The 18892-nt window shown below is 34.5% G+C and overlaps 1 protein-coding gene across 1 annotated transcript in view; it reads right to left on the bottom strand.

The window, feature by feature from the left end:
- Positions 1 to 18892, bottom strand: part of Hdx (highly divergent homeobox) — a 140730-nt gene that overhangs the window by 18879 nt on the left and 102959 nt on the right. The window contains exons 5-7 of the mRNA XM_055597007.1: positions 12945 to 13152; positions 5867 to 5946; positions 2472 to 2552 (exon numbers count right to left, since the gene is read on the bottom strand). Of these exons, the coding sequence (XP_055452982.1) occupies positions 2472 to 2552; positions 5867 to 5946; positions 12945 to 13152 (369 nt within the window). The remainder of the gene's footprint in view (positions 1 to 2471; positions 2553 to 5866; positions 5947 to 12944; positions 13153 to 18892) is intronic.

The raw sequence follows: 18892 nt of genomic DNA, 5'->3' as shown, positions 1-18892 counted from the left end.
TTGTTTCATGAGGTCCCATTTATTGATTGTTGCTCTTAGAGCCTGTGGTGTTGGTGTTCTGTTAAGGAAGTTGTCTCATGTGCCAATGAGTTAAAGGTTCTTCCCTACTTTTTCTTCTAACAGGTTTAGTGTGTCTAGTTTTATGTTGAGGTCTTTGATCCACTTGGACTTTAGTTTTGTTCAGGGTGATAAGTACAGATGTATTTGCATTTTTCTAAATGTAGATGTCCAGTTAGATCAGCACCATTTGTTGAAGATGCTATATTTTTTCCATTGTGTGGTTTTGGCATCTAGGTAAAAAATCAGATGTCTATAAGTGTGTGGGTTTATTTCTGGGTCTTCTGTTCAATTCCATTGATCCACCATTCTGTTTCTATGCCAGTACCATGCAGTTTTTATTACTGTTGCTCTATAGTACAGCTTGAGATCAGGGATGGAAGGCACAACATACCCAAACTTATGGGACACAATAAAAGCAGTGCTAAGACGAATGTTTTAAGCATTAAATGCCTTCAAGAAGAAATTAGAAACATCTCATATAAGCAAGTTAATGGCTCACCTGAAAGCCCTAGAAAAAAAAGAATCAGACACACTCAAGAGGAGTAGATGGCTGGAAATAATCAAACTCAGAATTGAAATCAATACATTAGAAACAAATAAAATAATTCAAAGCATCAATGAAACCAAGAGCTGGTTTGTTGAGAAAATCAACAAGATATACAACCCCTTAGCTAAACTCACTAAAAGGCAGAAAGACACTATCTAAATCAATAAAACCAGAAGTGAAAATGGCGACATAACAACAAAAACTGGGGAAATCTAAACAATCATTAGGTCTCATGTCAAAAGACTATACACAACAAAATTTGGAAATCTAAATGAAATGGACAATTTTCCTGATCAATTCCACTTACCAAAGCTGAAGCAAGATCAGGTAAATAAATTAAATAGTCCTGTATCCCCTAAGGAAATAGAAGCTGTCATCAAAAGTCCTCCCACCCAAAAAAATCCCAGGGCCACTTGGTTTCTGCACAGAATTCTACCAGATCTTCAAAGAAGAGATAACACCAATATTCTTCAAACTATTCCACAAAGTAGAAACAAAGGAAACATTACCAAACCCATTCTATGAAACCACAGTCACCTTGACACCTAAGCCTCACAAAGACCCAACAAATGGATACAAGGCACTTATGTAAACATAGTAAGGGCAATATACAGCAACCCTATAGCCAACATGAAACTAAACATAGAGAAACTTAAAGCAATCCCACTGAAATCAGGGACAAGACAAGGCTGCCCACTCTCTCCATCTCTTCAACATAGTTCTTGAAGTCCTTGCTAGAGCAATAAGACAATTAAATGAGATCAAAGGGATTCAATTCAGAAAGGAAGAAGTCAGTGTCACTATTTGCAGATGATATGATAGTATACAAAAGTGACCCCAGCAATTCTACCAGAGAACTCCTACAGCTGATAAATACCTTCAGCAAAGTGGTTGGATACAAAATTAACTCAAAAAATCCATAGTTCTCCTGTATACAGAAGACAAAAAGGCTGAGAAAGAAATTAGGGAAACAACATCATTCACAATAGCCATGAAGGACATAAAGTACCTTGGTGTAACTCTAAGCAAGCAAGTCAAAGATTTGTATGAAAAAAACTTCAAGTCTCTGAAGAAACAAATTGAAGAAAGTATCAGAAGATGGAAAGATCTCCCATGCTCATGTCTTGGCAGGATTAACATAGTAAAAATGGCCATATTACCAAAATAAATATACAGATTCAGTGAGGTTCCCATCAAGTTACCAACACACTTCTTTACAGACCTTGAAAGAAAAATTCTCAAATTCATATGGAACAATAAGAAACCTAGAATAGCTAAATCAATCATCCCATATTTTCACTGGGAATTGTGTTTAAAATTTTCATAAAACCGGTATCAGGTATAGTCTTGGATGAAATCACAATCCAATATAAAATTGTCAATGGACACTGGAAAAGAACCTCTCCCTTTTATTACTTCCCCCTTCTATGTTACTGTTGTGTTCATTTTGTTTAAGGCAAGATCTTTTAATGTTGCCCAGCCTGATTTCAAATTCTTGAGCTAAAGTGATGTTCTGGCCTCATTCCCACACATAGCTGGAATTCCATGTCCAAACCTCTAGCTACATTACCAGCATTAAGAAAACACTGTCTTTACCATAAATTCCACACTAACTGACACTATCTGTTGTTCTCACTTGCTGACTACCATCAAAGCTAATTTTGAGACAGTAAATACTTTAAAACCATAACATCCAAGTAAGCCAGAAATAATAAAGTACCCAACATTTTCACTAATTTTCAACATGCCCAAGAAAAATCAGTACAGAGGTCCAGTCTATCAGCTGGAAAAAATAACAAGCACTATAAATCTTTTTTCTCTCAATAACTTCCCTTAGTTATTCAAAACTAGAAATTATCATTACCTTGTAGTCCAGGAGAGAATTCACTTGTTCTACCTCTGAATTGCTAATCATGTCACTTTCTTCTTCTATAATTTCTATTTTCTGTAACATAAGCAGAGAAACTTTCACAAATATCAGATCAATACATACAAGGTATACAACATACCTACTCAATATTTAGTATGGTGATAGAGTGATCTTGGTTATTTGGACTAAACTTTGAAAATTGGCTCGTAAGAGTTAAACACAGCATCTGTGTCAACACTTATATCTCTAATTGGTGATTTTATTGGTGATACTTCCTTCCAGTGATAAGGAACTAGTTTTTAGTAAGGGTAGTATATTTTAATCACACACACACACACACACACACACACACACACACACACACACACGAACGGGCTCCTTTTCTGTCTAGACAAGACTCTTCTGATAATGAAAAATGTTAACATATGGCATGCAACCCAAAGGAAAATACAATGTCTAAAAATTCACATATTTAATGCGCTCTATTAGCTAGAAAATTGGAAGCAGACATCTATGATATAATGATGAAAATTGCATGGTGATTTGTTTTCTTCCCAAGACAGTAACAAACACAGCAAAGAGAGGACAGAGGCAGAGAGATGCTCCCTTAGCTTCAGAATTAAGTCACAGCAAAGCATGTGCAGTATCTTCTGCACAGTAGATAATAACTTGAATATTTCTCAAATGATAAACAATACAGCTCAGTGCTGATGAAAAGAATGACCAATAAACTACAATAAAGACAGCAAAGCAAATTCTTTAATCAGAAAGCACTTTTTTTAAAAAGAAAGTTAAAAAAAAACATAAAATCAATTCAATTTATTCCTTTGCATGTAAAAAGCAAATGCAGTCATGGTGGAAAAAACCGTACATTTAAACATCGCCAACCCAAAAGAAAGTTTTAAAAAGGAGGAAGCTAAGCCAGATTTAGTCACTAGACAGTCTTTTAAGAACAAGCACATTAATAGCAGCATGTTGTAAGCAGATATGAAATCATACTTTCTACTTGGTATTTTTTGTATATATTGAAAGTCACAAACAAACGTTGAATGACTGTACTTGCTATATTGCCTCTGAACATATAACACCATCATAATGTTTCTGACCTGCACTCTATGAGGCATAAGGAGAGCTGCAGTGAAACTGCCTTCTCCCACTGCATGGAGAAGAGCCTGATGTATTGTTTTCTATTATACTCACTATAAATTTAAGTATTAATCACATCATACTTCCTGTTGTAAGGTTCTTAGATTTTTTTTTTTTTTCTAACGATTTGGATTGATTCTTGGAAAACAGAGCTAGGCATTTAAGAAAAGAAGACACTGATGGCCATTGTATAGATTGTGCATATAAATAGTCTTATATGTCTTTGATTTGTCATCCATGAATAATTGGGGCACTCAAATGTTACAGGCAAAAGAGATCAACCTTTGAAAGTTTGAAGTTTTATCTCTGAAAATCAATTGTTCTTGAAAATTAGGTGCTTAAGTGACTATGAGTCATATCACGCCATGACTTCATTCAGTATTTTCAGCTGTCTGTTGCTGAGGAGATTCAATGCAGAGAAATTCAGGCTGAAAATGAACATATCTTTAGGGGAAAATATATTTTAATTGTAAATAATTGTTTACATTTATACACTATAATTCCAATCTCAAGCAGAAGGAGATATTTGGTGAGATTTAAAATATTAAAATAGTGGAAATCATTGCTTTCATTGTGGAAAACAGTGATTATTTACCACTTTCTTAAAAATGACTGCCTCAAAATCAAACCTAAGTTTTCAATATGCCTGTTGAATTTAGTGTTTAGAAGAATCAAACACGATCTTGAACTGGGACTACTAAAATCCTACCACAAAGACTTTACAAAAGCAGATGCCGGAACGCATAACCAAACGTTGGGCAGAGTGCAGGGTATCTTATGAAAGAAGGGGGAGTTAGTAAGACCTGGAGAGGACAGGAGCAAAAGTACCAAAATATCTGGGCACAGGGGTCTTTTCTGAGACTGATACTCCAACCAAGGACCATTCATGGTAATAACTTAGAACCTCTTCACAGAGGTAGTCCTTGGCAGCTTGGTCTCCAATGGACTTCCTAGTAAGGGGAGCAGGGACTGTCTCTGACATGAACTCTGTGGCTGGATCTTTGATCACATCCCCCTGAGGGAGGAGCAGCTTTGCCAGGCCACAGAGGAGGACAATGCAGCCAGTCTTAATGAGAACTGATAAACTAGGTCGTATGGAAGGGGAGGAGGACCTCCCCTATGAGTGTACTTGGAGAGGGATATGGGAGGAGAAGGGGAAGGGAGGGTGGGAGTGAATGAGGGAGGGAGCTGCAGCCAGAACACAAAGTAAATAAACTGTAATTAATATAAAAAATTAAAAATTAAAAAAAGAAAAGAAAAAAATCAATGACATGCAATCCTGAACTCTATTATATATATATATATATATATATATATTTATATTTATATATAATATATATATAACAATGTTCGATATTGTTGGTATTTAACAAATATGAGCCCAAATGTACATTTTATGTGTTCCATTTTTATACGATGTTCAGGATCATAGTGTCAAAGAAATAAAATTTGTCGTAGAAGCTAGAATAAATTGTGACATCACAGTTGCTTTGGCAGAAATGTCTGTTATATGTTATAAGGTATGTTTTAATGAAAATCATGCATAGACCATTGAATCAAAAGCAAAAACGGAAATATGATGGAATTTTTCTTTGTGTTTGACTTTGTTTAATACTCTCTTAATTTATATATCATGTTATTGGGCCAAAATTTAAACAAATTATGCTGAAACAGCTGCTAAAGGAACAGTACTATACACTTATATTTTTACAAACTCATATAGCCTGTCTCTGCTGCTATTAAAGTTCTTATAACAGTTTTTCCTTCTTTGCTGTGATTTTGAAAGCAATTAACAGAGCCCAATTTGATCAGAAAAAAGAAGAAGGGCCCAAATGTAGTATAGATAGGTATCTTTTAAGCAAAGAAACCCTTGGATGCAAGCACTAGTACTAACAAAGGTTTCCTTCATGCTCTTCAGCTAAACTCCATTTCCCTTCTGCCATCTGTCCAATGAAATCTGCTCCCTGCTTAGTGTGTTGAAGAAAGTAACTTGTTATATAAAAAAGTCATCTTTGAAATAAGTATTAGGTTTTTATATCTGTAAATATCCTAAAGTTAAAAAAGAACTCTTTAAAATTACTTATTGAGCACTGAAAGATCCATTAAATTCATAGGAAACAGTTCTGTTTTGGTTTAGAGAGTAAAGCAAGACTTTATTATGACAATACAGATGTTGTCATAAACTGGCATGGTGTCCTTGAAATCCATTCTGTAATGAGGAAAGAATTTTAAACTGTACATACCACATTATCTGCGGATACTGTCTGGTGCTCTTCATCCTTATGTGCCCTGGTCTCATTTGGAATAACTTCATTTGACTCCTCTATAAGAAAAAAAAGTAAAGAGTTCATATCTTGTATCTCAGAACTTTATTATATTTTAAAAGAATAGTTAAATAATGCCTCTTTTGCCAAAGACATACAAAGTTGTAAATCACAAGTGTGCTTTATTGTGAATTTTATTCATATCTTATTTAGTTAGTCATATATATTTTAGTTATGTGGATCTGTGGAAATACAAGTATGATTAATAATGTGATAATTATAACAGAAAAGATGGAAGAACTTTATATCTTCAATGATGGATAATACGGAAGTCACTTAGTATGAAGTTACTGAAAATAAGTATAATGAACTATTTGCAAATGAAAAAAAAATCCTGAAAGATAAAATCTATGACATAGGTACACATAATCTTTTATTTGTAACAGGAATGCATAAGTTTTTAAGGAAATAAAAAGAATGTCACTATTTGTGCCCAAGTGTTTCCATTGTTATCCCTGGATAGAATTATAAATAATTTTAAGTGATTTTTACTTTTATTTTTAAGTTTTTAAATTTGGTTTTGTTACCCTTTTTTTTATAATAGTGTTCATTTTTTTTCTTTTTGTTTCCTTTCTTTTCTTTTCTGTTCTTTTTTTTTTTTTGGTGGATAAGTTCTTGCAACATAGTCCTGGCTGTCACTGTATAGACAAGATTAACCTTAAAGTTTCAATAATTTTTCTGTCTCTACATCATAAATGATGGATTTTCAGGCCTTGACTACCATACTTAATTTGTTCATTATAATAAGATAAAATCAACAAATAATTTCTCAATAAATGATATAAAATTATAAATGAAGATTTCCAATTATATAAAAATGGAGGATTATTTCAATACTTGTACAAATGTGCTCACTTTTGCACGTCCGCGTACATATGCAAAGAGATAACACAAAAATATCCCTTGCCCTTGTTTATAGAGGGTGATTTTTCTCAGGAGTAACATTATTTCCATTTCCATAGTAATTCCAAACATTTTCAACAATAGTCATGTATTTTTCCTGATCATATTCAGTATTTTCAAATACAAAAGAATATAATACTGAGAGATGAAACAGTCTAAAAAAAATCTCTCTGTGAGCTATGGCAAGTGTCTGCTTCAAGGCGCTAGGTGTGTCTACATACATGACCCTTTTGTCTCTTTATTTTATATTAGCCTCACCCAGGTGCCTTAAAAATAAAGTAGCAGTGTTTATCTCTGTGTCTGTTTTCTTACACTGCAATTTCATGGAGATTATTTGGATAAAGAAATTGTTTGTGAGAATTCAAGTATATGATAGCCAAGGAAACTTCAGGAGAATTTCAATAAAATGTTTTGTATAAATTCAGTTTAACTTTATTATTTCTACCACACATTTTAAACAAAATATTATTGTATGTACCTGTGGAATATAACATAATATATATGTATATAGCAAAAAGATTGCTACAATGAAACAAATTAACATATTTATCATCTCACAGTTTCCCATTCCCCCAGGCAACAGCTGCTATCATCACTTATTGAAAATCCTGAATACACAATACACTATCATTAACTATGGTTTCATGCTGTTTATTAGATCTTTTTCCTTATTCATCACACACAATGTAACTTTGTGTCCTCTGAATTACATCTCTCCATTCTTCCCTCACCATGTAAAAATCCACTCTTTTATTATATTTGACCTTTCTTGCCCTGCTATTTGCTGCAACACGGATCAACCTGGGGGATGTTATCTAAGTGAAATAAGCCAGGCTGAAAGAAAGAAAATACATTTCATGATCTCATTTATTTCTGAAATGTAAGGAAAGTCAATTTAAAATTTTATAAAACAACCATTCCTAGACAAAGGAAAGTTTACTGGTTCATTATTTCGACATCTCCAATCACAGACATCTCAAGTCGAACATAATTAGTGATGAAGTGAAATGGAAAGAGGGAAGATTGGCATTCGATTTCGCTGCAGATCTGGTAAGAAATAGTGGTCTCAGAAGAGGGGTTCTATTGCTCATTAACGAGATCATTACTGGTACTATTCCTCATAGGATTTCTGTACATGTTTCTTCAGATTTACTCACAACTTTAGACAGAGTTCTGGTTCAGTGACAGCACATTTGTGTATGGCTTGATTATTTTAGAAAATTTAACTAAAAGCTATTTTGAAGCCTTTGAAAGAAAAAGGTGTAATGTGATAAGCTAAATAAGGAATGTTTTCTTCTCTCTCTATACATATATCCCTGCAACATTAACATAACATAAGCACTGTCATTGAGTCTTGGTTACTCCTTAAAAAACAACAACAACAAAAACAGCTTTGGTAATTGAAATATTTAAAAAAAAATAGAGCTAATCCCTAAAAACTCTAGAGGGCACTCTATGTGGTAGATATAAATTCTAAGTAAGCCATGAAAAATTATCTTTTGAGGCACATACCACATACACTTTACATATTAAGATACAGCTGTAAAAGAAGCAATGTTATAAATGCAATGTTGTAAATATTAATTATTACTATACTTTAAACAATTTGACTCTCAGGATGGTGAAAATCTTTAAAATTTCTCAATCATAAATTTTGATAGAAATCAAACTTGAAATTAAGGAACTGAGTTACTCAGGTATTATTATTTTGTTGTTGTTGAATTTTCCAAGTTGCTCAAGGGATGAAAGCCATGTAGATTTTTTTTTTCACAAATCAATTCAGCCATGCCTAAGTTCACTCCCTTCCAGGAAAGAAGAAAAGAAATGGGGGAGAGGAAGATGAAGTGCAAGGTAGAACTGAGGTAAATAAGAAAGTCTGTATCATGGAACTACATGCTTGTTCAGAATATATGTGAAACTGTTAAGGTATCATGAAAACTTTTTGTTAGCTGGAAAAGCCTGTTTCTTTTTGCAATTTGAAGGGAAATATTTTTCCTTTCAAAGACCCTGAAGGAAAACTGTATATTGTTTTCATGTGTTCCTTTTTACATGTATTGTAACATAGACACACTAATTTAAATATAGTTCCCTCTTGTAGACATTTAAAGCACTCTAATGTTAAATTAACATATGTGTATAAGGACTCAAATTTTATTTGTTATATTTTGAAATATCTCTAAATCTCTAAGAGGGAATAAATGTAAATCTCAGCATACACATAACTGAGCTACATTTTCACAAACTGTAAAAGAATATAGGTCAATATATTGTAGAGGTAGGGTATTAGTCTCAGGTAGATGATACAATTAGTTTTAACAAAGGAATCACATAGTCAACCCAGCCAGATTAGTATTGTCCATCAATAAAATGAAGAAATTTTACAGACCTAGGAGAGAACAGCACCAAAGGGGCTCTTTCCAGTGTTCGAAAATGCTTTTCTGAGGCAATTACTGATGAGAACGAAAAGGTTGTTGTGCGGTTGTGAAAAATAAGCCACTGAGAGAAAATCTAGGCAATTGCTTACTTCTTATCCTGTGTTTTTGAATCATACATTAAATTCACTTTTTCCTTTATCTCATTAGGTCTTGATTACTATGCCTGCTATCTGGACAACACACTATTATATGACAAAGGATGTGAGTACAGGAGCAGCAGTTTATTAAATGTGGATCATTAACACAGACTTTAAATTAACATTTACCATTTTTCAATTAAGTGCTTATTTTCTGAAATTCTGTTTCAGGAGGGGAAGTGGTAGTTGGGAACGGAACTCTGCACTCAGGGGCCTATGTACTTCGCTTCATCAGAATATTTCCTCATAGCTATCCTGCCCTTTCAGAGAAACACACAAACCCTTCTCTACTCACTTCAAAGAGCTGTTGGGCATTAAGCTCTAAAGTCCCCATCAAATAATTATTGGGAATTACCCAGGGATCACCAGGCACATTTTATTTTGTAAAGAGTAACAAAATATAAACATGTATTTACTGGACCAACTATATGAGAACAAATGACCTTAGAAATCATGAAACACTTTTTTTCTTGGTGATTTTTATGTCTGCATCAGTTTTCCTAGGCATTGTTATCATTTGCAACCATAGGTGAGAAAGAGGGAAGAGGAAAAAAGAGGCAAAAGAATGGAGAAAGGAGAGGGAAAAGAAAGAAACGAAGAGAGAGAATATTCACATTTGATAATCTTTCAAACACCTGGACTTAAAATTCATTGTCCTCTCAAAAGTGACAGCTTTTCTACCCCTTTCATTATTCTACCCATTACAATTTGTCTGCCTGCCCCCTGGGCATGCAATTAATTGCTTTCACAAAGAACCTCTTCAAGACTGATTCAATTTTTATGAGATCTTTGAGATAATGACCCCTCTTAATTCTGAAATCTTTTTCTTTCCCTGGTTTTAGTAATGGCATACTATCCAGTTCTGTTGTGCCTGAATGTTCTTTCAGTGGCTAATTTTTTTCCTGGGCCTCAGAATATAAATATTTTTCAACACACAATCCTTCTCTATTGTCTTGTCTTGTTTTGTTTTTTATTTTAATTTTCTTAATTAAAACTCTACTTCTGTGAGTAGGTATTAATTGGCTTCAGTTTGGTAGATTATCATGTTTCTTCTTATTATTCAAGCTCTGTTTTGAGTTTCAGACCAATATTACCCAACAGTTTTCTATGTATGTCCTGCTATTACCTAAAACTCTTAACTTCAAACTGAAATAGTCTTCCTAATGATAGTCTATCTTTTTAATGTGCTGGGAATAAAATTTTTGAATAAATTTTGAGGAGAAAATATATATTATGTAAATATATATTTATATACACATGTACATACATTTTACAGTTCGTCTAGACTTGAACTAAAACCTGTGCCAGTTTTCAAGAGGTTTAATAAAGCCACAGTTAAAAACAGATAAATGGAACAAATTCAAGCCCATAATTTTCTCATGTGTATATGTGTATATATATATGTGTGTACCTACATATGCATACATACAAATACATATTTTATTTTTCAAAGCTGCAACGAACTAAAGAATGAATTGTGAAATAAATAATGGATACCAACTGCTTAACTATTTGGAAAAGTAAAGTTAGGTGCTTTCCTCATACATCTTGAGGCAAACTAAATTCTCAGTGAAATTAATATAAAATTGATTAACTGAGACCATAAAGATGTCATATATATGAGCTTCTTTTCTCAACTGTAGGGCAAGAAGAGACTATAATTAGGACTGTAAAGTCAGAAACCACAAAGGAAAATATTTCTCTGTCTGATAATGTAAAAGTTATACACAAAATTCTACTACCAAAAATCTGAAACAGGAGATGGTGATAGAAGGTTTAAAAGGAATGAGACATTTTAATTTAAGATAATCAAATTCAAATGTCATCATTTCAATAACATATCTTGTTTTCCTATATAATGTCACTTTGATAAACCTATTCCACTAATACTTTGTTTATTACCCTAATAAAACAAAACAAAACAAACAAAAAAAAACAGGAGTTGTTCACATCACACTTCAGCCTGAGGTGATAGTGTTTCCTAGTGATCCATAATGCTCTCTACATTGGAGCTTCTGAGGTATTCTATGTGATTGGGGCTACGGCCAAATTTTATTATTGCCCTAATTATTAAAAATGATTTTATATAATCAGTAATTCTCCTAACATAAAATTTTATATCACTCAAATAATGACACCTTTGAAGATGACATGTCTAAATAGGCAACAATCCCAGCTATGGGGAGGTAAAGAATGGGGGAATCAGGAGTATAAAGACTAGTTTTTGCAGTACACTGAATTCAAGCTGAATTCAATTCAGCTGTTTCAAAGTATGTGTGTGTGCATGTCTATATCTATATTTATATCTATATCTATATCTATCTATCTATCTATCTATCTATCTATCTATCTATCTATCTATCTATGAATCGTAAAGTTAAGAGACAAAAATAAACAAGGAGTTGGAGATGGCTCAGTGAATAAAATACTTCAGCACAGTATATGAGATGGAGGCAGGGAATTCCCAGAACAAACTGGTGAGACCTGGAAAAGTGATCTCTTGGCTCATGTGTGCCTACGCACATGCAAACACACCTACATAGATCACACACATATACAAATGCAAAATAGATACTTAAAACAGAATATAATTTGCCAATATTATGAACTGATAGCAATGAAAAATAGAAAAAGAAACAGCAAATGTGCAAGTGAATGGTTCTTAATTTCTAAAGCACAGATACAAAAAGGCTATCGATTTTATTATCAGATTCAGATAAAGTACATAGAAAAGACACACTTACATAGTCAGAAAGCAGGTTAGTGTGCCTGAAGCTGAGGACACAAGAGACACTGACTAAACAGGGGAAGTTTCCTGGGGTAATAAAAAAAATCTGAAATTAAATTTTAGTGGTACAAAACTATAAACTTTACTAAAAATAACTGGATTGCATATTTAGAAAGAATATTTTTATGATATGTAAAATACATATTAATAAAAATTTTAATAAAATTACATTAGAAATATTTATTTCTGTGCTTGAAATCAAATAAAATATTCTTCTTGAGTAAATGGTACTAATCTATGCTACAACATGAAGTCTCACTCAGTGATGCACTAAGAGGTATTATAAAGATGAGCCGGTTTAACAGGATGACAAAAGGAGTCTAATGAGCTGAGTTAAATGCTTTGCCTGAAACTGTTCAATTTGCTAGCAAAAAAGCTTTGAGTGCCACCTAGTACGTCAGATCACAAGCCTATTTTCATTATAATATACCATATTCTCTTTTGTAAGCTCTCTCCTAACACTTCAAATATAATCATTGATCTATTTCTCATATAAAGACTGTTGTAATAACTAACATTTTAAAAGTAGGGCATCAGTACTGTGATAGACATATGTTTTGTGATGAATTGATATGGAAGACTTTTTACATAGAAGCACTAAAAAATAAATGTTTCTTTTCAAATGCTTGGTCATACGTTTTGAATACTCTAGACTTAAAGTGCAATACACTGAAAAGCGAGTAAAAACTACATCAAATTTCCAAAGGCTGTTATTAGGAAGCACAGTAAAGTACCTTGAGTGCTTGCTTCAGACAAACAGATGGACACTTCATCATTTCTGTCATTATCCTCTCCTACTTCAGGCCCAGCTTCCTCTCCTGGTGTGAGTGCAGACAAAGAACCAGACTCAGGCTGCTCAAAGAAATCAGCAGGGCCTCCTCTTGGAGGTGGAACTTCAATTCCCATTAAACGGTATTTTCTTCTTCGATTCCCAATCCAAGTCTTTGTAAGAGAAATATAAGCAATTTTAGAAAATCTGGGCATTAGAATAACAAACAAATAAGGCATAAAATATAATTAGAAAGCACATATAAACACATGAAACAACAAAACTTTTATGGGAATAAGCAAAAGCAGAATTTTTTAGCAGAAGAGGGTATTTATTTACATATTTAGACTTTCAAATGACATGCAGGCTATTAAAGATTACTTTGTTCCTCTTTCTATTTTTGTTTCTAAGGAAAACAATTCACAGAATCCTTAAACAGAAAAAAAAGAATTGGTCTTTTTTTCAATGAAATGAGGCTTATGGCTATAATAAATATAGTTTGTATTCCACTTTGAATTTTGCACGTCATAGGTAAAATTGTGCCCTTTGTGTATGCTTGGCCTCATAATACTTGTTTCTAATAGTCTAAATTTTTGTTTTTATTATACTGAGAATCAGTTAAAGATGTTTTAAAATCAATATCTGGATCAAGCCCAGAGAGCCATACATGCTGTAACTGAGTTACATCCTTAGACTTAACTTCTGTTGATTTTGAACCAGGGTCTCATCCTGCCATCCAGGCTTGCCAGGATGCATAGCCTGTGCTCCCCTTAAACTAAAAATCAAACTTCCTGCCTTAATCCTCTCATTGCTACAGTTATGGGTGTGAGAAACCATGGCTGACTCTAACATCTTTTATCTTAAAATAACTGTAGAGTTATAGAAATTTTCAAATTTCAGAGCAGATTTTTATCTATTATTTACTTTGTTTCTTTTGACTTACATCTTACAGAATTATAGAACAATGTAAAAAAATGTAAGCAAAGTATAGTGTGGCATGCCTACAGTTGTGGCACTTTGGAGACTGTGGTATAGAGATTGCTGTTACTTTGATGCTAACTTGGGATAAACAGGGAGTACCAGACCAGCCAGGGCTACTTAGCAAGACAGATATATATGAAAATTTTGGACATATTCTTTTGCCCAGGTTTGCCTGTTTACATGTAAAGATTCTAGGAAAAGTCCTATAAAACTTTTATGTTGATAGAAGTTTTATTGTTATATTCTTAACAATATTTCTGAAATATTTCCAGTATTTAATTATATATATCCAAGTTGAGTACACTTGGATGGTTACACTCATGCTAAGAAAGCACTTTATCAATGAAATTCATGGAGTTCTTTTTTGTTTGTTTGTTTTCTTAATGATTAGTGATGTTAAACACCATTTAATGTTTATTTGCTACTCATATAGCCTCATTAGTGAAATGTCTCTTTTCTTTGTTTTAATTTATATTTTATTAATTAAAGTTTATTCACTTTGTATTCCAGCTGTAGCCCCCTCCCTCATCTGCTCCCACTCTAACCTTCCTTCCCTCATCTTTTCCCATGTCCCTCCCCCCATACACAGATAGGACCTCCCCCTTCCATCTGACCCTAGCCTATCATGTCTCATCAAGACTGGCTGCATTGTCTTCCTCTGTGGCCTGGCAAAGCTGCTCCCTCCTCAGGAAGAGGGGATCAAAGAGCCAGTCACTGAGTTCATGTCAGAGGCAGCCCTGTTACCCTTACTAGTGACCCACTTGGACACTGAACTGCCATGGGCTAAATCTGTGCAGGGGTTCTAGGTTATATCCACGAATGGTCCTTGGTTAGAGTATCAGTCTCAGAAAATACCCCTGGGCCTAGATTTTTTGGTTCTGTTGGTTTCCTTATGGAGCTCCAGTCCCCTCCAAGTCTTTCTATCTCCCCCTTCTTTCATAATATACCTTGTACTCTGCCCAAAGTTTGGCTATGAATCTCAACATCTGCTTTAATATCTTAAAGGGTAGAGTCTTTCAGGGGCCCTCTGAGGTAGGTTCCTGTCCTATTCCCTGTTTTCTCCCTCTTCTGATGTCCATCACCTTTGCCTTTCTGAATGAGGATTGGGCATCTTACCCAGGGTCCTCCTTCTTGATTAGTTTCTTTAGGTGTACAGATTTTAATATGTTTATCCTTTATTATATGTTTAATAGCCACTTATAAGTGAGTATATACCATGTGGAATACCTCACTCAGGATGATCTTTTCTAGTTCTCACCATTTACCTGCAAATTTCATTATTTCCTTCTTTTTAATTGCTGCCTAGTATTCCATTGTGTAAATGTACCACAATTTCTGTATCCATTCTTCTGTTGAAGGGCATCTGGGTTGTTTCCAGGTTTTGGCTATTACAAATAAAGCTGCTACAAACACGGTTGAGCAAATGTCCTTGTTGTGTACTTGAGCATATTTTGGATATATGCTTAGGAGTGGTATACCTGGATCTTGAGGAAGTGCTATTCCTAGTTGTTTGAGAAAGCTCCAGATTGAATTCCAAAGTTGTACAAGTTTACATTCCCACCAGCAATGGAGGAGGGTTCCCTTTTCTCCATATCCTCTCCAGCATGTGTTGTCACTTAAGTTTTTGGTCTTAGCCATTCTGATGGGTGTAAGGTGAAATCTCAGGGTCTTTTGATTTGCATTTCCCTGATAGCTAAGGATGTTGAGCATTTCTTTAAGTGTTTCTCCGCCATTTGATATTCCTCTATTGAGAATTCTGTTTAGCGATGTACCCCAGTTTTTAATTGGATTATTTGATTTGTTACTTTTTAAATTCTTGAGTTCTTTATATATTATGGATATTAGCTCTCTGTCAGATATAGGGTTGGTGAAGAGCCTTTCCCAGTCTGTAGCCTGTTGTTTTGTTCTGATGACAGTGTCCTTTGCTTTACAGAAGCTTTTCAGTTTCATGAGGTTCTATTTATTGATTGTTGCTCTTAGACCTGTACTGTTGGTGTTTTGTTCATGAAGTGGTCTCCTGTGCCAGTGTGTTCAAGGCTCTTCCCTACTCTTTCTTTTAACAGGTTTAGTGTGACTGGTTTTATTTTGAGGTCTTTGATCCACTTGGACTTTAGTTTCATGCAGAGTGATAAGTGTGGATCTATTTTCATTTTTCTACATGTGGATATCCAGTTAGACCAGCACCATTTGTTGAAGATGCTATCTTTTTCCATTGTATGGTTTTGGCATCTTTGTGAAAAATTAGGTATCTATAAGTTTGTGGACTCATTTCTGGATCTTGAATATTCGATTCCATTGATCCACCAGCCAGTTTCTATGCCAGTACCATGAAATTTTTATTACTGTGCTCTATAGTACAGCTTGATATCAGGGATGAAGATAGCTCCAGAAGATCTTTTATTGTAGAGTATGTTTCAGTCATTCTGGGTTTCTTGTTATTCCATCTGAAGTTAAGAATTTTTCTTTCAAGGTCTGGAAAGAATAGTGTTGGTAATTTGATGGGAATTGCATTGAATCTGTAGATTGCTTTAGGTAAGATAGCCATTTTTACTATGTTAATTCTGCCAAGCCATGAGCATGGGAGATCTTTCCATCTTCTGATATCTTCTTCTATTTTCTTCTTTAGAGACTGGAAGTTTTTTTCATACAAGTCTTTGACTTGCTCGCTTACAATTACACCAAGATAATTAATATGTTTTGTGGCTGTTGTAAAGGGTATTGTTTCCCTAATTTCTTTCTCAGTCCATTTGTCTTTGAAATGTTTCCTTTCTAATTGAAGTATTTAACTTAATACTCAAAACGGTGTTTTGAGATTTCCTTAAGTCCTCTGTGTATTATTTTTCAGACATGTGGTTGACAAATATTTTATCCCAGTGTATATCTTAAATTTCTATGCTAGGTTTTCTGCAGCACAAATATAAATCATCTTTAAAAAATTTAAAATACCTCCCTTCAAGTTGTTGGTCAGAGGTATGTCACACACCATCATAAAATGGAGGCTTCTGTCATTTCTCTTGGTTTTGTATCAGAACTTGATGGTAAAACCAGGTAAGTCCCTGGTCACAGGACTTGTAGAAATCAAATTGATACTGAGTAAGAAGCCTAATCCTAGATGGCTAGTTATCATAGTACCATAAGCTTTTATATTTGTCATTGAGATTAAGAATTCATTAACAGTCTTATCCAGCTGCTAATGTTGTGAGCTACAGTAATGATCAGTGTGACCAAATAATCTGTTACCAGCAAGATAGTGGCATGGATGTTTTAAGAATAATCAACCATTTTCAGATTGGATTCAAGGTCTGCTCCATGGTATACACTTACTTATAAGTGAATATTAGACATATAATACAGGATAAACATACTAAAATCTGTACACTTAAAGAAAGAAGTAGGACCTGGGGTAAGATGATCAATCCTCACTTAGAAAGACAAATGGGATGGACTTTGGAAGTAGGAGAAAACAAGAAAAAAGGACAGGAGCCTATCACAGAGGACCTCTGAAAGACTCTACTTAGCAGTGTATCAAAGCAGATGCTGAGACTCATAACCAAAGCTTGGGCAGAGTGCAGGGAATCAAATGGAAGAAGGGGGATTTAGTAAGACCTGGAGAGGACAAGAGCTCCACAAGGATCAAATGTATCTGGGCACAGGGGTCTTTTCTGAGACTGATTCTCCAACCAAGGACCATGCATGGATATAAGCTAGAATGCCTGCTTGGACATAGCCCATGACAGCTCAGTATCCAGGTGGTTTCCCTAGTAAGGGGAACAGGGACTGTCTCTAACATGAACTCAGTGGCTGGCTCTTTGACCTCCCCACCTCCCGTGAGAAGAGCAGCCTAGCTAGGCCACAGAGGAGGACATTGCAGCCAGTCTTGATGAGACCTGATAAACTAAGATCAGATGAAAGGGGAGGAGGACCTCCTGTATCAGTGGACTTGGAAAGGAGCATGGGAGGAGATGAGGGAGGGTGAGATTAGGAGGGAATGAGAGGGAACTACAGCTGGGATACAATATAAATAAACTGTAATTAATATAAAAATATTTTTTAAAAAAGTATAATGTTGGAAATTCTGAATGGGAAGAAGCTATGTGGGCTTGGAGGTTTAGGATGGAGTAATCATTGCCCAGCATTGTGCTCTAGGTTAATTAAATAAATCCTAGTTTCTGTGTGGTTATTTGAGTATACACCTGGTTTGGAAACAACTACGGTTTAACTAAAAGATAAATTAAAGTAAATATTAATATTCAACAACAAATTGGTTACCAACATGGTCAAGTCTAGTCTGGCTGGCATGTAAGCCTCAGGGACTGGCCTGATTCTCTTTTCCCTGTTCTGGAATTACAGGTGCGTGGCTGAACTTTTAAAATCTAATTTTTTATTTTATTTTTGTTCTTTAAACATTTCATACATGCACAAATGTGATCATATCCATTTACACCTCCAAATTCCTTGTAACCCTCCCAACACATCTGTCCTCCCAACTTTGTCTTTTTTGTTATTGTTGTTAATACACTAACTATAATTTTTTCTGTTCAAACAGAGATAGTTTCCAAGCCTCATCTCCCCCATCTCTACTGGAATATTGGCTGTGAATAGTACCTCTCTTACACATATACCTACTTACTGTTTGCTTGCTTGTTTTTATGTTAACTGGGGATTGAATTTAAGTCCTCTTGTTTACACAGAATTTTACACTGATAGAACTATCATCTCAGCCCCTTTCTTTATATATTAACTAGAATTTACTCTGTACAAAAAACCTACATAAGTACAAAGCCACTGTAAATACTTTCCAATCTAAATAAAAATTAAAAATGTAAATAAAATGTATTAAAACGTGACTTGAGGTGCCTGGGTAGGTTGATACCCCTTGAGGGCCTCCCCACCTTGGGGTACTAGGGGAAGGGGTATGAGGGTGGGGCTAGG

The sequence above is a fragment of the Psammomys obesus genome, unplaced genomic scaffold, assembly GCF_907164565.1.
Source record: "Psammomys obesus unplaced genomic scaffold, mPsaObe1.curated_primary_1811, whole genome shotgun sequence".
NCBI lineage: Eukaryota > Metazoa > Chordata > Mammalia > Rodentia > Muridae > Psammomys > Psammomys obesus.
The sequence above is the reverse complement of the archived record's forward strand: the minus strand, read 5'-3'. Positions and strand labels throughout refer to the sequence as shown.